Source organism: Falco rusticolus, chromosome 1 (assembly GCF_015220075.1).
Source record: "Falco rusticolus isolate bFalRus1 chromosome 1, bFalRus1.pri, whole genome shotgun sequence".
In the NCBI taxonomy this organism is placed as follows: Eukaryota; Metazoa; Chordata; class Aves; order Falconiformes; family Falconidae; genus Falco; species Falco rusticolus.
The window spans coordinates 86,126,016-86,151,205 of record NC_051187.1 but is presented as its reverse complement, the minus strand read 5'-3'; the positions used below and the strand labels follow the sequence as shown (position 1 = coordinate 86,151,205).

At 46.2% G+C, this 25,190-nt stretch overlaps 1 protein-coding gene across 3 annotated transcripts in view; it reads right to left on the bottom strand.

The window, feature by feature from the left end:
- Window positions 1–25,190, bottom strand: part of PTPRA (protein tyrosine phosphatase receptor type A) — a 133,858-nt gene that overhangs the window by 69,553 nt on the left and 39,115 nt on the right. For 2 of the 3 annotated variants that reach the window (XM_037387701.1, XM_037387719.1), the window contains one exon: window positions 3,872–3,943. The exons of the other annotated variant lie outside the window; for it this stretch is intronic. In XM_037387701.1, coding sequence (XP_037243598.1) covers window positions 3,872–3,943 — 72 coding nt within the window. Of the gene's footprint in view, window positions 1–3,871; window positions 3,944–25,190 lie in introns of those variants that run through there. 3 annotated transcript variants of the gene reach the window in all.

Here is a 25,190-nt window from a genome sequence, read left to right as displayed (position 1 = left end):
GGAGGGTGGATATGTTTATTTATACACAGCAGCTCCAGGTATGGGTTGCAGGTCCCAACACGCTGCCCGGTGTGGTTTCTGTAAGCAGTTGTCTCCTTCACGTCCCCAGCCTGCAGTCAGCAGTTCAACAGCTGAACACCAGAGTGTATGCTTAGTACTGACAGTCTGTATGTATGTAACAGCTCATACAAAAAAATACTAGCATGCAGCAGGCCAGGTCAGCTACCTACCATCAGTGATGTCAAATTCCATGTAGAAGTTTGAAGCTTCATAGGAAGAGGTGGGGAAAAGTGCCTATGGGATTTAAGAGCACCAGTAATTTGTGATTTCTGGTCTCAGGGCAACCTCTGTGTTCCCAAAAAGCACTCCAAGGGTCAGCCTGCACATCAACAAATGCCTAAATCTGACAGCAATCTTTAAAGGGTTGGGAAGGACTACAGCTGGGGGGAGCTTCCTCTGAAACTACAGGAGCAGATCTTCAAAGTGGGGGAAAAAGCAATTCTTGGCTTGGTCACCCTCCAACGCAAAAGCCATCAGGGTGAACCAGTTCAGGACTGGTCCTGACCCATCCCCTCCTCTTCAGTTCTCCTGCAGTTTGCTCACAACTGCATGTACTCAGCGAGAAGATCAAGCTATGGCACCAAGGCACTTATCTGAAGAGCAGTCCTTAAGGGAGAGGGTGCAGGGTCCAGCCACTGCAGCAGCTGGTGCCTCCAGGCTGGAGGGGACAGCTGGAGTGGATGGAGCCATGCAGCAGCAGCAGCACTCAAACAAAAAATTCAATTTCAAGTTAATACGGGAACGCATACCAGAGGAAAGAGCCAACTACAATTACTGACTCTTATCTCGCAGTAAAGATCTTTCAGTTATTGTGGGTAGCACCAAAAACATTAGCTTGGCAATCAGCACTGCTGGAACCAGTGAGAAGAAAACCACACATGTCAATCACTTCTGAAAATCCACAGGGCACATCGGCTTGGCTCCCATCTCCCAGAAGATGTTGGCAACACAGCTGGAAAAGGCACAGGGAAGGATATGGATGGTGTGAAGGTAGCGAAGGGCTTTGCATGGACTTTGTTGAAACAGGATATGTGGTTTTATTACTCACCCTCAACAAAACATGGGGCTCAGCTCAGCACTGCACCAGCATTGATATGACTGTCACTTCCATGCCTGGATGGTTTTCTGCTCTTTTGATTAGCTCATGTAAACCCGTACTTACCCCCGACCATATGCACAACTGTAACACACCCAAAAAACCCGCTGGTGCCAGGACACACACACAACCCGAACAGCATCTGCATTAGCTGGCAGTTATTAATCAGCATATCTGGCAATGGCACACTCAAGTACAGACGGCTCAACACAATGCCACGTCTTCAGCACATTACACACGCTGCTCCTCTTGCTTTCAACACACACTGGTGCTCTTTCTGAGCATTTCAGGACCATTCACATGAATGCTGGAACCACTAATGCCCCACCTGTCTCATTGCTCACACCTGCACCTGATGCTCTGTGTCATGGGGATTTATTTCAGCAAAGAAATTCTCCTCCTTGTTTTCCACTGTCAAAGCCAATTTTTAAGAAAATAAGTACATTACACAAAGTATTTTACATGAACATCCCAACATGTTTACCTTAACCTTTTGTCTTCAAAATGAAAATAGAGAATTACAAGCAAATGATTTAATACCACCAGGTTTAGCTAAATTTTAAGTGAGGATGACAGGTTTGGCACCCATGTAGAATTTTGAGTAAAATAAAAAGCTTGCCTTTCGACATGAAACCTGGTTTCAAGTCACCCAAACTTCAAGTGATTCTTCCATTGCTCCTCCTATTCCTATGAGACATTGTAATTTTAAATATTGGCTAATTTGAGCCTGCAGCTTGAAGGTTTCTTCAAAACGTCAGCTTCTTGCTTTTTGTAGACAGACTGATGAACTGTAGCTAATTTGCTTAATTAGTGATTTACAGAAAAGATCTCTCTGTGAAAATGTGAAACCCTTCAAACAAAATGCTTTAAGCGCAGAGTCAAGAGACCATCCGTAATGATTGTTTACTCTCATCCTCTTCATATTTTTGGGCCACACTATTTCAGTCAGCAGCTCCTGTGATTCACAGCATTGTACTTCCTAAATATAAAACTGAACTCTGCAAGAGGCCAAGCATAATTGTCCCAAGTTTTTCCTAGCAGAAGGATGTTGCTTTTTAAAAAATCACACTGGGATGAGAAGGGAAGAGGTCAGCATATAAAGTAAACACACGCATCCAGACACCGTCCCACAGCCCAGAAGGAGTTTTCCCTGTGATTTCAGCAGCTTTGTTTCTATTAATCCATCTTTCCTTCCCCCAAGCACTTGCTTTTGCTGACCACTGCATCCAAGCACACAGGTCCTTCTAATGGGTGCTCTGGTACTGCCGAGCACAGGGAGAAGGCTTGCACAGATGTTCATTTTCTAAGTAACAATAATTCATGCAAATCCCTGCTCCAAGCAAATTCCACAGTAGTGCATCTTATCACAAGCCAAACAAAAAGTACAAATACATCTGAGAACTGTAGACCTGTATTAAAAGAATTTACTCTTGTTACAGCTTGAATTTCTCCCTCTCCCTCCAACAACTCAGCCACTAAACTATCCACTGACACTAAATGCCAACCAAACCACTAATTCCACCCAGGCTAGTAAGAAGTGTAAACCCCAACTGCAACATAAAGCAAAGCCTGTGTTAAAGTACAACAGACATAACATACCCCATGTTCACCCACGACACTTTCTTACACATTTACAGTCAGAATAAATGCAAGAACAAAATCCTGCCTGTGATGTCAGCTCCACCAAGCACCTCACCAGGCTCCAGAGCAGAGCATCCATCTTTGCTGTATTTGGGGTATTTGCAGATTGCAGAGGTTTGATACTGTGGTGGGAACTCAAAGACACCTCTACCACCTCTTCAAGCTTGTAAATTGAAATTTATCAGTATGTAGAGCAAAGCCTGGAAATGCACACAGTCCTCTTGCCTGAGTGAAGTCAAGATGACTTTTTGAGGTATTTTGACTGGAAGGGGAAAGGCCAACTCATTTAGTTGGTCTATATGGTGACTACAGTGAAGACCCTCTTTCTTACTGCAAGAGGAGGCAGAGACCAGCAGTGACCACTACACCACCCTGAACCTGCTTCCGAGCACCACAGCCGTGGCAGAAATGACCAGCAGACCAGAAACCAGATATTAAGGTATCATAAAAACTACTTATAAATACATCTAATTCTGCACACATTTCTATTTTCTTTTCCAAGTTTGTCCATTAGTTTACTGTTTTTAACATCAGGGATTTTCCTCTGTTTCATTAATCAAGAACTGAGTACTCTCTTGCCACATTTGGAGATAGACCAGCTTTCCACAGAACCTCAAGATGATGAAAATAAACTAATAAAATATATTTTTAGTTTTGGGTGGTTGTTGGTTGTTGGGTGTTTTTTTTTTTGAGATGGCAAGTTAGAACCTGAATTCCAACTCAACCACTACGTTTCAGCAGAACAAAAAAATCCCTGTTGCTGAGCGCTCTCAAATAAGTCATGCCCCTTCCAGCTCTGCACCAACAGAGACCTTATTATCCTTTGAGGGAGGAAGTCAGATTTTTTCCACTGAGTTACGTTCCCAGGTAGTTCTTAAATAAGATTTCCCTTCCCTCTGTGTTTAAAAGGACACTTTGACACAAGTTAATGCCTTGGCCGTGTCCTACTCCATACTGCCATTGTTGTGTACTAAACCCTAAAATGGAGTGATGACTGGCCAGCCACCAGCCAGTGTGATTTTATTTTGAGAGGAGAGTTGCCAAGATGCCATAACTAACAAAGCTTCTTCCTACCTTCATTTTCATAAGTAAATTGTCCACCTGCACGTCATTAGGAGCCCATAAAGGTTCTTCCAGTGGTGCCCCCTGCAAACAACAAACAAAAAAGCTTTTAAAACCAAAGAGTTAAAATTCAGTAACATCTTTGGAAAACAGTATTTTTGCTGCTGTCAGCAAGGTGATTCCACTTCATTTTATCTATATGCAAAATGCACCTTTTCACTACTGCTTAAGCCAGAGACACACTTTAAAAACCTGAAAATAACTTTTAAATACAGAAGGCAAAACTGTGGGAGCTTCTGGGGTTAAAAGTGCTTTTGGGCAGAGGCAGCAGCAGGTGATTACAGGCCAGCAGCAGCAATTACAAATGAGAAGGAGACTCTGACTTCACATCTTCGCTTGATCTGAGGACTGCTGTTTGAGGTAAAGTTTAGGAGTGTCCACAGCTAGAAGTGGATAATTTTTATCATAGTGAAGGTACAATATTTGCTTTGGGCTGCTATGAGTGTGTATTTACCCAGACACAAGTGGCTGGGGCATTTGAAAAAGCAGTTCTGCGTATGTTCATTCGTTCCTACCCCAAGCGAAGGGGCCAGAAAGCCGCACGGCAGTCACCAGCGCTCCTGATGGTGATGTAGCAGAGACACAGCCACCAGCTTCCCCAAGCCTAAACCTCTCTGGATATAGACTTTGGCTGTAGGGCACAAGTGCACTCCTAAAGGAAACAGGCTGAAGCTTGTCCCTGTGGTTCAGGTGTTGTGCAGTGATGTTCTCACACCTCTGCACAGAGCAGCCTCCCTTCCCACCAGCTCTTGGTCTTGGATTCCTCACTCCATCAGCATAGCCGCACTGCAGGGGCTCATGGTTCACTCACAAAGTCAAAGACCATTGCCAGTGGATCCCGCCTTTTACATGACAAGCCAAGTCGCTCCCACTCTCTGCATCTCTGTTCTGTCTCCCAAAATATTTTTTACCTACACCAGCTTTCAGGCCACAGTGGGCTCCTTGCAGGAGTTTGAAGAACCAACCCCTCCTTTCACTAATCCCATTTTCTGGGCTGATGCTATAAGGTACAAAATTAGAGACCCGAGGCACTTCTAGATTTAGAGTTGAATATATTTAACCAAATTAATATTTTTTTTCCTATCGATGTCTTTTCTCCCCAGCCTTGGGCAGGATGCGACCCAGCCATCTGCTGTATTGGTGCCAAGTAGCTTCTCAGACATAATCCCTGGGTGATCTCCTCACTGCTTTTCATCCTACTCAAGTGTTGACTCGAGCACTTGTTCAATTAGACAAGTCTCAGCACTTCAATCAGATGGGCACACAAGGCTGATTTCTACCTCCACAGAGAAGAAAAAGTCTGATTTAGTTGAGTGTGATAGAACCAGAAGCTTCAAAGTAATGAGTCCTGGAGATCACGTCTACTCTGAAGTCTGACAGAATAGCTGCTTAACACAAGCAGACCACCAGCAAACAGCAACTTCCATTTTAAAAGAAGTTGAGAGCAAGCAGATTAAAAAGACATTGGATCTGGCAGAGAGTAGGAGAGCTGTGTTACATTCCTGCTATCTCTTTTTTAAGGCAACTGGAGAAACTTTCTCTTGTCTCTGGCTCAAAGCAAGCAACCCACAGATGTGCTGAACTCACTGCTCCCCCTGTACCACTTGCATTTTCTTCCTTACAATCCAGCATTTCCTGATACCTCCCAGCAATGCTGCTGTCCCAGGGCAGAGGGGTCTGTCTTCCTCTCCCTGTGCAATGGGGATAAGATCCTTCCATCCTTCAGTTAGCTATACGTATTTAAAACGTTTTATGGGACCAAATCAGGAATCTGGCATAAGCAACTTGTGCTATCAATATTTTCATGGTCAATTTATTCCTTCATTCACAAAGCTGCCAGTTTCAAAACACAGCCTTGGACAATGTTAGGTGCAAGAAAAGTTGGAAGACTTTGCATTCAACTCCAGGTTCAGAAGGCCTTGATGGAACGCAAGACTTCCCGTCCCTGCTGTTATTAGCATCATCTGTGAGTTAAAAGGGAATCGGCAATAAAGCTGAGTTTTCACAAAGCTTGGAACAGAACACATTCAGTGTACACTCATGGTCGCTTGCAAGGCAAGGACACCACCTTGCTGAAGGAAAGACAGACACTGGGAGGTAACAAAAACCAGCAAATGCAAAGGCAGAATGAAAACAAAAGCCTATAAAAGCTTGTAAGTCAATGCAACATGTTTGAATGGGTTTTAGAGCAGACTGTGTCTTCAGACGGCTGTAAAAACAGATCAGTAACAGAAGAGAGTAATTCATGATGCGTGACTTGCAGTGACTCATAAACCTTTTGACAGGTACAGAGCGCACTGCAGGCATGCACTCAAGCCACTGGAGTATGTAAGAGTAGAAACATCTTATGTTATACATACTTACAATAATATCTTATATCCACATCTGTTCATAGAAATTAGTCATACAGCCGGCCCACAGAGGAAACACAATTGCCAAAGAGCAAACATACAACAGAACCGAAAGGAGGTGGCGTGTCCCACATTTGGGTTATGCAGCCCCAGCCACACACAAGCTTTTCCAGTCATCTGCCTGGCTCCGGGCCCACTGTGCCCCCCACGTGCCGGCAATGTAATCCGCTCGCCAGATAATCCTCCAAAAACGTGGTATCCTGAGGATCTGGTGCAGTCAGCTGACTGCGGTAAGCCATGGCTGCAACTCACCGGCTTTGGGAATAGTATGATTACTATTTGTAATTACTATTTGTATATTTACTTTCATATGTCTGGATGAAAGCAATTTAACCAGATAAATGTACACACTGTTACAGCACAACAACAGTAAGGAAGGCACGCTGGCTATAGGAAAGAGCTTCCACTCTCTACAGCCAAAGTCCGGCAGCATTGGGAAACCCAACAGTGACCTAATCCAGGTGTTCCTGGACAATGCTGTAGCATAAAGCTGCATCAGAAAGAGCTTCAGTTATGAAAGAGACCTTTGGACTCATCAGCCAAGTGTCTTCCAGCATTGCTGTCCTGGTTTTGGCTGGGAAGGAGTTAATTTTCTTCCCACTAGCTGGTACAGCACCCTGTTGTGGATTTAGGATGAGAATAATGATGATAACACACTGATGGTTTTACTGGTTGCAGTGTGGTAGTCAAGGACTCTTCAGCTTCTCATGCTGCCCTGTGAGTGGAGAGGCTGGGGGGCACAAGGCATTGGGAGGGGGCACAGCCAGGACAGCTGACCCCAGCCAACCCAAGGGGTATTCCATACCATAGCACGTCATGCTCAGTGTAGAAACTGGGGACAAAGCTGGCCGGGGCTGCTGCTTGGAACTGGCTGGGCATCAGTCGGTGGGTGGTGAGCAATTGCATTGTGCATCACTTGCTCTGTATATTCTAATTCTTTTATTCATATCGCTATTATGAGATTATTATTACATTATTATTATTTTGCATTATTATGATTATAATTAATTTTTTTAAAATTCTTTTTCTGTCCTATTGAAGTGTCTTTATTTCAACCACCAGTTTTACCTTTTTGTCAATTCTCTCCCCCACCCCAGCCAGGGGGAGCGAGCAGGCGGCAGCGCGGGGCTGAGCTGCTGGCCGGGGTTAAACCACAACAGTGCTTTTTGGTGCCCAGTGTGGGGCACGAAGCGTTCAGGTAACGACAGATCTGACCAGAGCGTGTTAAAACAAACTTGTTATAAGCATTCATTACACTGGTTTAACAGTGGCTGGTCACAATGCTGATGTATTTGCTCTCAGAGTTGTTGCGCAGTGTGTCCCACCTCCCTCACTGTACACGCTGCCTGTCGGGATGTTTATCATCGCGGGGGGCAGCGTTAAGGTTATCACTGTGTTGTACTTTGCAACGCTGGCTTACATCATATAATTATGGGTCGTGAGATTAATCTGGTATTTGTAGTCAGCACTGCTGTCATCTCCATAGTTCAGGAACCATCTCTTGGAAACTATTAATAATTACACCCAAACTTTTTTCCCTCAGATAAAATGTCTCCCCCAAATTATGGGGGAGACAAGGGGTGACACTTGCCACTGCTACTTCCCCTGCCTTTCTCCTCCCCCTTCCCCTTCTCCTCCAGGCTAGTTACAACAGCTCTTGGGAATTTTGAATATTCTTGGGATGTTCAAACCAGCATGTTCCTGTTGATGTGTCTCCTATTTCTGAATGTGTTTCAGGTCTTGCTTAAAGTTAAACAACTATTTAAGAATGCCACCCAGAGATCGACCCCGAGGCCATAGCTGTGACTGGCAGGATGTGTGGGACAGTACGGGCATGCACCTACGTCAGTGGGCAACTTGGTATCTTTGTGCAGGAGTTAGCAGGGCTCGTTGAAAGACTTAAACTAGATTTGAAGGGGAAAAGGGATAAACCCAGGCTCACTAGAGAGAAGCCTGGGGAACCACAGCAGAGTTTGAGGGACGGCACGCTCACGAGGTCCTTCGGTCTGCCACCTCAGTGGAGGCAGGGGATGGAGATCCATGCGGCAGCAAAGACGCAAGGGATGTGTCAGAACCATGGAACCGCCTGAAAATGGTCACGCAGGAATTGGGGCTTCTCCCCCCAAAAAGGTGGCGGGATCAACAGCCCAACTGAAAGGCATCACAGTGTGGGCAACAAGCAGGAGGAGCCGGAAGCCACTATGCAGCAGGGAAATTAGGATGTAGCTGCCATCACAGAAACACAGTGGGATGACTTGCACGACTGGAGTGCTGCAATGGGTGGGTATGAACTCTTCGGAAGGGATGGGCAAGGAAGGAGAGGTGGTGGGTAGCCCTGTAGGTTGCAGGGTGTTTTGGTTGTCCAGGGCTGAACAAAGGTGACGATAGGGTTGGGGGCCTATGCGTAGGAGTCAGGGAAAGGCCAACAAGGCAGATACCTGGTGGGAGTCTGTTACAGACCACCCAGCCGGGACGAAGAGGCAGGTGACATATTCTATAAGCAGCTGGGAGAAGTCTCACAATGGCAGCCCTTGTTCTGGTGGGGGCCTTCAGCTTAGCAGCTGCCCGCTGGAAGTACAGCCCGGCAGGGAGGGACCAACCCAGGAGGTTCCCGGAGCGTGTGGAAGAGACCTCCCTGGCCCAGCCGGTGAGGGAGCCGGCGAGGGAAGGTGCCCACTGGACCGGCTGCTCCTGAGCCGAGAAGGGCGGTGTGGTGGCTGGAGGCCGTCTACAACAAGGGCCAGAAAGAGGATCAGGAAGCTGCAGCCCTGTCAGCCTGACCTCGGTGCCGGGGAAGGTTATGGAGCATCATCCCAAGTGCCACCAGGCGGCACGTACGGGACAGCCCGGCGATCAGGCCCGGCTGTGATCACCTGCTGTGACAGGGTGACCCGCTCAGTGGGCAGGGAAAGGCTGTGGCCGGTGTCTGCCTGGGCCTTAGTGAAGCCTCTGGCACCGTCTCCCACGGCATCTCCTGGAGACACCGGCTGCCCGTCTCTGGACACGCTCCAGCCCCTCAGTGTCTGGCTGGGGCACCAGCCTGGGGGGGGCTGGGGGGGTCAGCCTGGAGAGAAGGGGGCTGGGGGGGACCCGGTGGCTCTGCAACGGCCTGGCAGGAGGCTGTAGCCAGGGGGGTCGGTCTCTGCTCCCCAGGAACCAGCGACAGGACGAGAGCAAACGGCCTCACGTTGTGCCAGGGGAGGGTGAGATTGGGTGTGAGGGAACATTCTGCACCGAGAGGGCTGGCAGGCGCTGGCACAGGCTGCCCGGGGACGGGGGTGTCATCATCCCTGGGGGTGTTCAAAAACCATGTGGCTGTGGTGCTTGGGGACATGGTTCAGTGGTGGCCTTGGCCGTGTTGGGTTAACGGTTGACTTGATGACCTGAAAGGTCTTTTTTTCCAACCTAAATGATTCTATGATTACTGTGATGGATCATCCTGCTTGCTATGGAAAAAAATTTATGGTGCAACATAATATCTTTTAGAAAAATGAGGAATAGAAATGCACAAACTAAGAGGTCTCTTGTGGAAGAACCCCACTGAGATAGTGGTTTGGGATCAGTTGCACTATGTGGGACTTCAGGCAATGACAGCACGTTTGTTAATCTAGAAAGTCAACGGCATAAAACACAAAAATATTCAAGATCTTGGGTTGGCAAAGGTGGCCTACAGTTATAGGACTCCTCCATGTCTTATTAAAATAATTACAATAAAAGTAAGGCAAGTATTAGTTGGCTAGACAGCCCCAAACCCCGCCGCCTGTTTAATCTACCTGAAAGCCAAGTGTATCAAGGAAATTAAAGCTGCTTTTAATCCATGCAAATCTCAGTGCAGAATCTTTTATTCTTTTACCTCCTACCACGAGTTTAGTCCTGCCCCACAACCCTTCATGCTGCCAGAGCTGCAGGAGCAAAACAACACAAAGCTCCACATTTTAGTTAACAAGGAGAATAATTCTGGACCTTTTGGCCTGGACGCAGCTTTATGCTTCCCCATTTGGGTTGAGATCGAACCCCGTTCCACCTGTGCTTGGTTTAATCATTTGTATTGACACATAAATTAGGGCAATTTGTGCATAAATTAGCAGCGTCATTATGGTAATTGGAATGGTATGATTGTGCCGAGCGTGTTTGCAATCTGCCACAATCCTCTGGGACAGTGCTGCAAGTGAGCTGCTGCATCTGGAAGGGCCAGCGCTCCGCCGGCATCTCACTGCAGCAGGTTTGGCCACACACCAACCCAAAGCAAGCCTAAATAACGGAGGAGAAGGGGTGAGCAGACCTGTTGCTTTGTCTGAAATGCTGGCTTCTTTTCTAGGTTACAATGCCACCATCAAAAAATAACTCTGCTTCCTAAACATCGCATCCTGACCTCCCCTGTGATGTATGAATGAGGTTGATTTATAGACAGGGGCAGAGAGAGGCTGCTAGCAAAATAAACCACCATGGTGCAAACACCCAGATGCATGCAAGACAAAAAAGGAACAGGAGACTCAAATCCCCTGCTCTTTGCTTTATCAAACCTAACATGAAGAAACAAAGTCATCCTCATGAAAAACAGAGCCACTGCACTTCACTCCTTCCAATCCCCACCGAAGCTGCAACAGAGGTTGGGATGCTCACTGGGATCAGGGACTTATCATAGATTATCTCTGATGATCCCTGCCCTCAAAAAAACCAACACAGCAACTAAATCTTAAGAATTGAATGAACAAAGAAAATGGAAGAACAAATAAACTGCAAAGCAGTTTTTGAGATTCAGTTAATTAGTCACACATGAGTAGGTCTATCTATTGTAGGTAATTATCAGGGTAGACTTTCAGGGTCTCTTACGAAAACATGAATTTTTTTAAATACCCCATAGGTATCCTGCACCCTGAGCCCTGACAACCTGCAGGTGCACGGTCAGTGTCCCTGTGCGTTGCAGTGCTGCTGGTGATGCTCAGCTCCAGCTCCAGGGCCTGGGGGTGGGTCTGGGGCTGCACCATACTGCCCTCCTCCTTATGGGTACCAGGAGATGCTCCTTAAGTCATTCAGTTTTCCTACCAAAACTGGTCACTAATTTAGCTGCTAAATGGGATCATTACAATGAAAAATCCTACCTGTGGGACTTGAGCTCTCTCCCTTCAGAGTGAATTCAGGCTCAGTTTATTCTCCAGGATCCAGCCAGGAGTTTTCCTCCGACAGACATGCTGGCACTTTGCCTGGCTTAAAAACATACAGCAGAAGAGCACCAAGCACTAACCTACCACTAAAAGCGTTAAAAAAAAAAATCAACTTTGGGCAAACCATATGGTAACACTCACTGCGCCACAGGTGAGAGCAAATACAATACGCCCTGTACAGCATGAAGTAAAAATAACAAATTTTCAGAGAATAATGGTGCTTAAATACCAAACCAGCCAAGGAACAGATGCCCAGGTGAAGGGTTTTTAATGCCTTCGGCCTCAAGTGTTCCTGGAGTTTTGCATTTCTTTGCTGCTTCAACCTTAAATATCAGGAGATGGATTTTACAGCAGCACCTCGAAGCTGCCCAGCTGCAGCACAGGGACAAGCTCCACAGACCTTCCGGGCTGAAGATACTACAAAATCCTGCAGTAGAACCTGGAGGATCAATGATCAGAGAACAAACCCTGTTTATAAGCAGGCCAGTGAGCACCCTAAACTCAACCCAAGGCAAAGGAAGCAGGGATAAAAATGAGTTATTGCAGCAAAGGGAAAACAAAGGTGAAAGGATGAAAATATTAAAAGGGCAAGAGTACATAGGAATCGGGGGATGCTTCATAAGCAGCAAGAACAGGGAACAAAATTGAGCTGCCCCAGCTGCAGGGCCAAAGGAATTAGCAAGGTATGAAGCAAAAAAAAAAACCCCAACCCACAGCCAGCTTCCTTCTGCTCTTCTGCAGCTCCCCTCAAGCACAGGTGGCTGGGTGGTGGGTTCCCCCTCATCTTTAAGCAGAACCCCCCCTAACTAGTTTAGCAGTGAAAGCAATCTCAACTCTTCCCTCCTTACGAAGTAATATGGATACTAGCACAGGCCAGCATCGGCGCCTTAGCACCCAGTAATTCCCAAGCCCCTCCAAACACTGAATACCTTGTCACAGCAGGAGCTTTAAAAACTCTTCTCTCCACCCCTTGGTGATAATTAGTTTAAGTCTGTCAGCAGCAGATCAGTTTTGCACTGCAACTAAGCCAAAGCTGTATGAAAAGGCTTTGGCTGAAGACTCTTCATACCAAATCAGTTCAAAAAAGGAAAATACAAAACACAACCTGGCTGCACCATCAGTTTGAACAGTTTCTGCTGCTAAGAAGGAAATACAGCAAGATTTGAAAAACAGGTTCAATGAAGTTATTCTTCACTGTTTTATTTTCCCATAAAGCTTAAGACCAATTTGGTTTCGTTTCTATCACAGTTTCTTGAATTGTTTCTGATGGGAGCACAATGCGGGGACCCAGCATGTGAAGCTGTGCTGGCCCCTGCCAGCTCTCAGTTAATGGCACAAGGAGCTGATCTGCCTCGCTACGGCAATTCCTGTAATTCAACCCTAGCAAACAATTCCTAATCTGAAAATGGGACAGCATCCAATAGTTATCTCCTTTCTGGTAAAAAAAGAATTTAAAAAATCCAGCCTATTTACTCTACCTGCCTATTTACCTGCCTGTTTACTGTACTGGCAGTACCACTATGCAGGCATGACAGCAACAAATGCCGGCAGTTCCTGCAGTTTTGCCTGTTGATGTTTTTCCTTTCATCCTAGCAGAAAGCATGTCAAAGCTAAACAAGCAGTCGAACAAAGAAAGCATCTGGCTGCTTCCCTGACAAGTGAACAAGCCCGCAGTTTTCAGAAAGTAGAGCTTTCCTACACTTCTAACCAAGGCAAATAATTTTAAAGTTGGACTCAATGATCTTAAAGGTCTTTTCTTACCTAAATTATTCTATAATTCTAATATGCAGTTACCTTAATTTTGCTGCAGGTGCTTCCATACATCCTCACTAATGTTTCTAACCTCCATTCATCTGTACTAAACCACCCTAGGATTTTCATCCCCCCCAATAATTTATTAAAGACCAAAAACGTAATCAGTTTTCCGGTAGCTGCATTAATTGTGGACCTATTCCACCCCTGTGCATACATCAAACCCTGGCTAAACACATGAACGCAGAGTACCACGCACAAACTTACGTGAAAGGATTTTGTTTGAATGGTTTCGCTCACCGTGACACACCTGATAAGAGCCTGCAGCAACGACACACCCAGAGATAAACCAGACGGTTTCAAATCTTCAAAACCCCATTACGCATCCTGAATGAGGTGGGGGAAACAAATACACAAAGAAAACATGATTGCGTAACAAGACCATTTCCCTTGGCAAATCCTTCTGCTTTCCTTTCCTCACCATATCTGTGTGTGCACATAGAAATCGTTCCCTTGCATTTTCTGAGCTACCTTTGGCTCTGCTCCCGTGGATGGGCTGCAGGGCTGACGCCTGAGCCCCAGCACAGCAGCACTTCCAGAAGCACCTGGCAATCTTCTCCTGGTGCTTGCAAAATGTAGGTCTTGCTGTATCTTAATACTGGAAGATGTAAAGAGACAGGGCAAAGCTGTCTGAAAAGCGGCATCCTTTACAAATCCAAGTGATATAGTTAGAGAAAAAAAAGAAACCCAGGCAGGCAGAGGTGGCCACTGACCCCAAAAGCCATGTCCCAGAAAGCCAGTGGATGCACAACTGTATGCAAGAGGCGCTCATCAGTGATGATTTGATAGTCAAATATTGGCACCTGGGTCAATATGGATATAAGTAGATATGTAAACAAGCTGTGACCCTACCTCAGCGCATCTTGGGAGGGCACATTAGTCTTCCTGAGCTCCATGCCAGGGATGCTATCGTTGCCGAATGTATCATACACAGAGCAACGCGCAGCCCAGTCACTGAGGTCTCATTTCTAACCCAGCAAAACATTTGCAACCTTTTTATTCCCCTTCCTTTTTTGACTTCCTTAACGAATAAACATACTTATGAAGGGGGGGGGGGGGGGGGGGGGGGGGAACGCCATTCACACGACTCAGTTGTCCTCTGCGCAGCCTGGGTTTGCTAGCAGCAGCTTGGAAAGGGCAACGAGACGTGAGATTTTTAGCAGTGCAACAGGGACATGAGCTGCCACGGGGCAGATGGTGTGGCAGAACATGCACACTACTACAGGGGCAACTTCTGCTGGTGGCTCAGGGCTGGCTCCGTCTTCGTAAGGCATGTTAAGCCAATCCACTCAATGAACAGGGCTGTCAGGACATATAGCTTGTTTGCAGGAGGCTTGGCTGTATCCTATACATTTTTCAGAGTAAACGAATGCAGCACACCGGCATCTGTGCTTCCCCAAAGGTTTTGGGAAAAAATCCCACATCCCTGTCATGCTGTTGGCTTGCCAGGTCTCAAATTCAAGAACTTCTATGTCTGACCAAAGGGAATGGGGGCTACTTGTACCCCACACACCATGCCGGTACAACAAACACTGCCACGTACCGTATTGCCACCACCTGTTCTGCTCACCAATGCAAATCACCACAATGGAAACCTCCTTGCTCCTGCCAGGAGAGGTTTCAGTTTCGTGACCCACACACTGGGTTTTCCTGTCCATCATTTCACCAAACCCCAGCCCAAAGACTGCCAAGTCACCAGGCAGAGCTCTATCCGCTTGAAGGAAACCAGGAGCTGTTTTCAAGGCAGACCCACGCGATGCAGCTTGTATGATGGAGTCAAGCAGTGGTTTCAGCTGTGATTTCCATGCTTGCAGGTGGTGAAGCCAGGGCAGGGAGAGCAAGCGACCCTTCAGGAAGCCACCCAAGAAACAAGCTCCAGCCAGATTTCTAAAAATGGTTATAGCATCAGGCAGTGATAGGATGTTCTTCATTCCTCCACACAGATGGATTTCTGAGCTTCGGATATAAACACAACGTTGTTGTAGCTAGGATATTGCGCTTTTCTCCTCTGGGTCACAAGTTCAGAGCTACAGCAAGTCATGCTGCTCAAAAAGCAACAGCTCCTTTAAGGCTGTCATTAATGCTTGGATTCCCCAGCAGCTTTTTCTAGGGACTCAAGGTTAATGCAACAGCCTTGGCCCCTTTCTGAGGGCTGGTCATCTGTATCGCAAGGTCTTTTATCAGTGCTGATCAGGACACCGTGTTACACACCTCTGTGGCACCTTGACCTGGTCCTGCTCCAGCTGAACATCAAATAAACCTTCATCAGGTAGTGACAGGGCAGAATAAGGCTTTTTAAAAAAGCAGAAGCTGAACATGAGGGGAAAAAACTAAGCCACAGCAGCAGAGAACAAAGGAAAATGGGTTTTCACTTCTGGCATTAGCACTGCACCACTCCAGCGTGTTCATAGAAGTTTCACCTCCAGGCTTCACTATCAGGTTCTGATCTTAGATTCACTGTCAAAATAAAGCTTGTGCATAAATCCACTCAATTTTACATAGAACAAGGAACCATCAGCTTCTTTTTTTTTTTTTTTTTTTGCTTTTGCTTATTTATAAATGGCTTAAAACAACATGTACTCACATATGATAGGGGTTGCCTCAGCAGTAACTCCAAAAAGGCAAGGGACCGACCCTGTGCATGCTGCAAAACCAGGCTTTTATCTCCTGTGGATTGCTCAGCAATTTGCACCAAAGAATACTGTTGGCTCTGTTGTAGCTTTTAGGCTGGATGAAATTCAGAGTTTTGACACCCCCACCTCTGCAAGGCCACTGAAGCCCATGGGGACTCAGCAGACCTAAGGGTCAGGAGAATTATGGCACAAATCTTTACGTGCATCAAGGCTATAGGGCAGATTTCTGGAGGCACAGCCCTGGAGGAGCCACCTCCTAGTCCTTACCACCCAAATTCCCCCAAACAGTTGAAGATCCAGACCTGATTTTTTTTTTCTGCAAGAGTTTTTGATGTTTCTCTTGGAGGGATACAGTGGACGGCACAACAAAACCTGCAGGATCCATCATGCCAGTAGCAGGACCCCTGCAACACTGCACGAGGAGTCCTACCATGGGAATTTCGTAACCTTTAGTCATATTGGAGATGGAAAGTGGAGCCAGAAGCCATGGATGAGACCTCTTTATGGGTGGAAAATCTTTGACGTGAGTCGTGGTGCCAGATGTTGTGCACAGCTGTGGGGCTCTGCTTTAATCCATCATGGTGACCTCCCGTAGTCTTCAGACAACCAAACGGAAGAGGGCTCAGTTTTCTTCAGGGGCTTCTCATTTGTTTCTTTCATGGAGACACTGCTCCAGCAGTAAAGTCAGTCATTTGCTTATCTAGAAATCCTCTCCATACCACCGTATTCTTTGTTTAATAATACAAAATGCTGCTTTAAAAGGTTGGGTTTGGTTGGTTTTTTTTTAATTTAAGACCATGTATTTTCAGTTTGAATTTGCTCAGGTCCTTCACCCGAGCAAAAGCAAGGCTCTAACCAGGACTTCCCCCCCCACAGATAAGTTCCTACCTGAGCTACCATCATTTGTTTGATATGATTAATTACCTAAGCTTTAAAAAAATAAATTAGCAGTGAGGATGCCAAGTACTGACGCACTCCCAACATCCTCAGCTGGAATACCCTGTGGCTGTCACATGGAAAGCCACCTTGGAGGCTCCTGCCCCATCCACGAGACAAACCCGTGGAGGGAAGGTGTGCGGGGAGCACAAGGGTGACAGATTAAACAGCTGATCTGCATGGAAGAGGTTTCTCTGGCAGGGCTAAATGTGTTTAGCCACACACCCACATATCATGCTCTTTGCTGCATTACACACTAAGGAAGTGAAACCTGTTTCTGCAGATCATATGATGGACAGTCACTCAGTGCCTGAGCCAATCTTCCAGGCTTGGCAGCAGGAGGCACTGGGGCAAGAGCAGGAGCTTGGCTTTGCCTCTAAGCCCAAGTGTAGCTAAGCCACAATCTCACCAACACATCAGATGAAGACCCTTGAGCAGTGAAACTTATCCCAGCTGCTGTAGAGTCCAGGACAGTGCCAGAAGACCCTGTGTATTTATGGGTCCAGCCTACCAGCAGCATCAGCTGCAGTAGACATTAATAATACAGGCTACAATGAGACATCTAAATCTAACTCTTGAGATACATAGCTGCTCCTCCAAAGATCCTGGACTTTTCACAAGCCTAAGAAAAAACAAAGAAATCCATCTACCACCTCTTAGGGAAGGTACATGCTCCAGGTAAGACAGCCACCTGGGAAAAAGGAGATTAATTTTCTTTTTCTATTTCCAGAACTGGCCTGCAGCATTAACAAAACCAAATTGCTTTACCCTAATCTCTCCCCATTCTCCTTATCATCCTAAACCTTGTCTATTCAAATGAAGGTTTTGCTGCAGAAACTTTCACCACCGGTGAAATAATAATCTACAGGCAAGCATACAGATGGGGTTTGACTCTGCATACATGTAAATAGACAGCAAAGCTTCCAGCATTTCCAGGGTACAGGTTTTGCAGCAGCTCCAGCTGGGACTAAGCACACTTGTGTTCCCACAAGACCATAACAAAACAAAACTGACACAATTCCTTCTCTATGCCTGATAGTTGGAGCATTAGCAGATTATTTCTCTTATTTTCATTCTAATAGGTGAGATAATGATTTTCAGAGACTTCTCTGATCTGAACAGCTGTTTCCCCAATGTTGTTGATATACACAATAAATGAAGCTCTCTTTGTATATGCTTTTTAGTCTGGTTGAATTTAGTTAGGAAAATGCTGTATTTTGAGCACGTTAAGTGCCAGCAGAAACTGAGAACGAGAAAACAGAATTAAAGTGCCAAGACATTACGGATATCATATTGCCCACCTCAAAGATGCAGAGGAACTTCTGGGCTGAATAAGGGTAAAAACTGTGCTCAGAGGTAGATCTCCACTTCCATGCAGGATGGGGAAGCTCTGAGAAGGCAGGTGGGGAGGAAAGGACTTTCTTGAGCTGTGTAGAGATATTCTGGGTTATCCCAAATGACATAATGCAGCCATAAAAGGCTTCTAGAGGAATAAGGTGATGTGCACACATATTCCAAGCTGTTCTTTTCCTCTAAGGCTGTATCATTTAAACAGGAGAGTGATGGTGGCTTGGAAACCCTGCATGCTCCTAAAGAGTTAAAACGTAGTTATGGAGACTGGCACAATTAAAATTCTGGTAGAGTATATTTAAATTGCAGGGAAAGCTGAGCTTGTCCAACTGGATAGTCAGACCGCAAGTTCCCCCAAATAGGGCTTTGATTTTCCAACACAACACCTGAAATCCTGTTCTGCTTTTATAAAACACATGTGGAATCATGCTCCCTATTGCACAACATGGCTTGAGGAATAATTCCAGGTATATAGGTATAAACCAGAGGTCATGGCTCTGGAAGGGCTGAGAATTTCAGCAGCAACAGAGAAGACGACAAGCCCGGTCCCTGGTGGCAATGCTGCGTTGAGAGCTACCCACAACAGCAGCACCTACCAATGCAAGATCATGGGTGGTTTCGCTCAAGCACAGCACTCAATGGCAAAAAAATACAAACAAATACTGAGAAGAGCACTAAAAGCAAGCAGCTTCCATGGTCTACACAACCAAACCCAGAATTTATTTACTGGGTACTTTGTTCTCTTCCTGGCAGTACTTTTGAGCTGCTAGGTCAGCCTTACTGGAGGAGTCAACTCAGAGATGGGAAGATGCCTACATGTTTTGTGTCCACGCAGCTCATTACAAGGAGGTCAACTCACCTTCAAGGGCTTCTTCCAGATGCCTAATTCTCATAAAGTTGTTCATACTTAACTGAGCCTTCTCTGAAATACACTGCTGCCCAAAAGCCACCTCTTACTATTTCTGTATACCTGCATTTCCCCCACGCTGCTCTAACAATTCCAACAATCGCTACTGCTTCGACACCTTTTTTTCCTCAAGTCATAGTATCACAGCATGGTTTGGGTTAGAAGGGACTTTAAAGCCCACCCAGTCCCACCCCTGCCATGGGCAGGGACACCTCCCACCAGCCCAGGTTGCTCCAAGCCCCATCCAGCCTGGCCTTGGGCACTGCCAGGGATGGGGCATCCACGGCTGCTCTGGGCAGCCTGTGCCAGCGCCTCGCCGCCCTCACAGGGAAGAATGTCTTCCTAAGATCTAATGTAAATCTGCCTTCTTTTAGTTTAAAGCCATCCCTCCTTGTCCTATCACTAGCCTTGTAAGAAGCCCCTCTCCAGCTTTCTTGTCAGCCCCTTTACGTACCAGGAGGCTGCTCTAAGGTCCCCCTGGAGCCTTCTCTTTTCCAGGCTGAACCATCCCAACTCTTCCAGCCTGTCTCCATAGGAGAGATGCTCCAGCCTCTGACCATCTTCATGGCCCTCCTCTGTCCACTGTTTTTGCCAGTCTTACTTTAAAAATATGCTGCCAGGGTGAAAAAAAACCTGAATGCATTTTGCTTAGCTTGCAACAGGCAGCTCAGCACCAGGAGGGGAGATCTCCCCTCAGCGAAGGGTACTCTGACATCGCCATGTGCTTTAGCTGTGCAGCCAGGACGACATCTGAATACACCATACACAGGAGCTCCCAGTTATTACTTCGGGAGGGGACCACACACCACCATGTCCCTTCTCCACTAAGCAAGGCTGCAGTTAAAACTGGTTTTATCAGACTTAAGTCTAGAAAGTGCATACAGGATCAAGGTGCTCCCACATTCAGATTATTTTCGAAAGGAAAATAACTCAAGCTCTGCTGCAGATCACAGCACTCAGACATGGGGTGCCTAGAGCCATCCTGCCCTTTGCCATCTCTGCCTGAACTGTCCCCTCCAATGCTGGCATTTTTATTTTGCTATGTCTACTGCCACACCTCAGGCAGGCAAAAATGATTGTGCAAAAATGGTGGCACATGGCTACGTCTGTGCACCAACAAACCGAGCTGTGCAGTCATCGCTCCAGAGCTGACACAGGAATGATTCTGCAGCTTTATCCCACGCGTTCATTTTAAAAGCATCGTTGATTGACAGGAGCCAGTTCAATGGAGTCACAGGAAGGCAAGGGCAGGAACGAGCTGAAAACAAGGCTGACACTTCCCTCCCAACAACAGAATGCAGCACACAAACCATGAGATGCTTTTGTTTTACATCTCAAAAAAAATCCGCCATCGCTCGCTCCGGGACTGACAACAGCCTGTGCAAGTGGCAGGGCTAAAAATCAAACTGCATCTTTGCTAAAAAATAGTCTTCATCAAGTTTCAATCCTATAAAAGATTTAAGAAAAATTAAGAAAATTTCAACCCAAAACAAGTCCCAGAAGCAAAAGCCTCCTCTGGATGCTGTTGGGAGGTCAAAGGACTATAAAACATCTAGAACCCCAGTAAGTGACATTAAGGGATGCTGCACGAGTGTGGGCTGGAATGGTCTCAGCTGTACCCCTACACCACCTGCTCAGGGCACGTCCTTGCCACCCCATTGGGTTCCCAACCCTCTGCTGTGCTTTCGGAGAGGAAAGACAAGCGGCCCCGACAGCGGAGCCTCGCTGAGCCGGGCTGTGCAGTAACCAGTAGCAACTGTGCTTAATCCAGCCCAGAGACAAAACTGCCAGGGCTCATTCATACCCACATCACGTGCAGAGCCAAGTCTGTGCATGGTCACAACCACTGCGTATTTTTTTTTTTTCAGTTTAAGCTTAGTTTTAGAACAGTTTTTATTTTACATAGAGCATATTTAAATCAGCTTTTACAAAGATGCGATTTTAATAGATGAGGTTGGGGTCAGTTTCAGTATAAAGGATGCACAAACCCTTTTTCCTTCGCGTAGTCACTCTGTACAAAAAAACATTTATTTCAGTGATTTATTCTCATAGTATTTGAGAAATTACCAAGAAAGAAGCTGCTTTAATGCTGACAGTCTTGATTTTTTGAAAGAATTACAAGAAAGAACAGAAACAAAAACACTGAAGAGAAAAGGAAGAAATCAGCAGTTGCTCTGCCCCATATTCAGGTCACAGCCCCAAAAGCCACCTCACTGACAAAATGAGGCCAGCATCACATTACCTATCGGGTGTATTGACAGCAACGAATGTAAAGACTGGAAGCAAAAAAAAAAAACCAAACACATTTTCTACTGACGTTTCAGAAGAGGTAAGTCAACAGGCACATGGGCTAATGGCTGGGGACGAAATTTCACTGAACTGTTAATCCAGATTTTTGGTAGCTTCTTCAACAAACTTTTATTTTAAATTTTAATCTAATTTAGCTGATTCTAAGTTGAGAAAGCCAAAGATTAAATGAAGACCAAAAAGCTTTTGCCCCCTGCTTTTGACCTATGAATACAATGGAGGTGGGATGGACCCAGGGACATATGAAAAGATAAGGGAAAACTTGAGGTATGTGGTAGCTGCACAAATACACGTTTGTTCCTTTCTCTCTCCAGGCACACTCAGCTACCAGCACCAGGTGAGAAAAGGGGCTCAGCAGCTATCCTGCATTTCCAAGGAGGTCAGGCAGAAGAGGGTGCCAGGCTTTTCACAGGACCACATGGCAGGAGGACACGATACATTGGGCAGCAGACGAAACAAGAGATAATCAAACTGTAGGGAGAACCTTTTCCACCGTGAGGTCAGTCAAAACCCAGAGAGGCTGTGCAAACTCCATCCCCGGAGGTTTTCAAGACCCAATTGAATAAAGCCCTGCGCAGCCTCATGCAGCTTCACAGCTGAGCCTGCTTGGAGAAGGATGTTGGTCTGGAGACCTCCTGAGGCCTCATCTAACCACCTGAACCACTCTGCGAGCCTGCCTTCCAAGGTAACCCATCAGCAATTAAAGCTTGTGCCACAAACTCAATCTGTCATGCTATAAACACCCAAAAATCTGCATGATGGAATTATATTAGTCCATATAAAAATGGGTATACAAGGGAACCGAGGTCCCAGCACCTTATTTAAGAGACATCCCAGCTCCACCATGCTGAAAACCTTCTAGATAACAACCTCAAGTCCCCCCTTTCGATGTCACCCCTTTCCTGAGATTCCCCTCCATGCTACAACACTTATCCCCCAGTGCTGTGCATGCAAACAGCCCGCCGCCTCCCTGGCCAGCCTGGGGAGATGTTATTCTTCTTCCAAAAAAAAAAAAAAAAAAAAAAAAAAAAAATCCCCTCAATTATTTATGCCGCTCTTTGAACAACACCAGCTATTGTCAGGGAGTGTTTTACAGCTCTGAATGTCACATTGAGAGTCTGGTCATGCCAGTAGGAAAGCCTGCCGCTGCCACGTCCCAGCAGAAAATGCTTTATTCAAGGCACTCGGAGTCCAGCGCTGGGTAAAACCTAAAAGGAAGCTGGTGGGTGTGACAGACACATTTTGTACAATGATATGAGAAGAAGCAGGCAAGGGCACTTGATTTTTTTGAGGTGTAAGGTGCAAAAATTACAAGGAGCGTTGTGCAAAGTCAGGTGAGGCTAAGTGACCAAAAGCTTTGGTTTGATATTGCTCTAGGGGAATTGCATGGACAAGAGCGGGGGTGAGCAGAGCTGGAGACCTTCCCAGCAGGACCCGGGGAAAAAGCAAGGAGGGAGCTTTCGCTGTTGAGAAAACCAGGCTGGCTCAGCGGACAAGAAACCCGTTTCCTGCCTGATTGCGACTGTGTTAAGGGAAACAGGGCTCTGGAGGCAACCGCGCAAACAAAGCACAGCTACCTTCAACTCCCACCAGGCAGGAGCAAGAGCTTGTGAATGGCCAAAACCCACCCAGCCCCTACAGTCTTTTTTTAAAAAAAAAGTAAAAAAAGAAAAAAAAGGAAAAACAAGTTAAGAAAAGCAACAGCCCCTTTTCCATGGTGTGTTACATTACAAAGCAGAACTGGATGGGTTGCAATCTTCCCCTGCCGCACCCGAACGCCAGGTTTCAGGTTACTTCACCCGATGTACCTGCAAAGATTTTCTCTGAAGCGTGTTATTTCTACCATCTCTGGTAACACCTAGCTCTTACAGCCAACCTTTAATCTGCAGATCTTTAAAACGTCCTGCAAAGAAAGCAAGTGTCATTTCCTTCCCCCTCCCACACCCCCATGCACCAACGAGGAAGTTATAACCCAAGTGAAATAATAAATATCACCTAGTGAAAAGGGAACGCAGTTAGCAATAGGAAAGCCAGTGTCCCCATGTTACTCTAACCTACAGGATCCATCCTTCCAGCCTCCAACTCAGGAAACAGCTTTTCATCGCAGGGTATCAAAGCTCCTCCCAGTTTTGGCATCTCCACCTCTTCTGCCTGCAGAACTAGTTTAAGCGCTGAGGGTTTGGGGTTTTTTTAACCAATTCATGGATATCTGCACCGTACCCAGCAACGGTGCTCATAGCTTTTCTAGCTGCCGCCGCACATCTCACAGGTCTATTTACCATCAGCAAACATCCTAGCAGTAATCCTGGATTTATCGCTTCAGCTTACTGATAACTCCCCCACGGCTGTTCCCCCAAAGCCCAGAAATCCAGTTTACCACCCTTCGCAACGGAATCTCCAGGCATTTTGAGAGCTGTATTATTTTATCTCCCCTGCAATCTCAATTCACTGTGAAAATACTTGGTGAAACCTATTAGAAGCTTTCCTGAAGGTCCCTTCCCATCCAAACCACTCTGTGATTCTGTGACTGCAGCCACATCATCTCCATGCCCAGAACAAACAGAAACCACAGCAGCAGCTGTGGCTGCAGCCCTGAGACCACCCTGACCCCCAGTGCTGAAAATCCTTTATTTAACTGAAGGGCCTTTTGATACAGTTGACCCTGCTCACAAGTAGTCCTACATGAAAGGTGGCCAGAGCCAGCCAGAGGCAGCAGTGTCACTTTATAGTGAAGAGCTTCCAGCTTCCTTCCACGCACTCAGGCTGCAGAAATAAAAAGGATTTAAAGCAGATGACAGAGTTATTAAAAGATGATCCATTCCTCGTGAGGTCTTAGTGATTTGGTATTTTTAAGCCGTGCAGTATTCAACCCTCCACAAACAACTCTAGATGACAGAGAAAACACAAGGAAGCCTGTGCCTCTTTTGGGGCACAGTGCAGTACTTTTCTAATCAAAATATTATCATTGAGCTGATATAATACTGATCAAAAGATAACTTTGTTTTCTCCCACTCAGTCCTTCCCCCATTGCCACTGGAGTTCACGTTGGTATATGTTATTGTCACGCAGATGGAAAGCAATTACAGAAAAGCAATCATTGGGCTTTTTACTAAATTTTACATTTACTAGATTTTTTTAAATTTAGTAAGATATTCACGAACAATCTAATTTTGTCACTTTTTTTCACATTCAGTTGCTACATGCACTTAGCCTACAATTCCACCACATCATGGATGAGAGTCCTTCTCCACCACAACCTGAAATCCAGACAGCAACTTTCCTGAAATCAGAGGGCTGGAGCATCTCTCCTATGGGTACAGGCTGAGAGAGTCAGGGTTGTTCAGCCTGGAGAAGAGCAGGCTGGGGGGAGACCTTAGAGCAGCCTCCCAGTACCTAAAGGGGCCTCCAAAAAAGCTGGAGAAGAGCTTTTTACAAGGGCTTGTAGTGAGAGGACAAGGGGGGATGGGTTTACACTGGAAGAGGGGAGATTTAGATTACATGTAAAGACAAAATTCTTACTGTGAGGTGGCGAGGCTCTAGCACAGGCTGTCCAGAGCAGCTGTAGATGCCCCAGCCCTGGCCAGCTTGGTACAACCTGGTCTGGTGGAAGGTGTCCCTGCCCATGGCAGGGGTTGGGACTGCATGGGCTTTAAAGTCTCTTCCAACCCAAACCATGCTGTGATTCTATGATTCAATATCACTTGAAAGCTGTGGTTGAGAACTATAATCTTCATAACAGAATTCCACGAG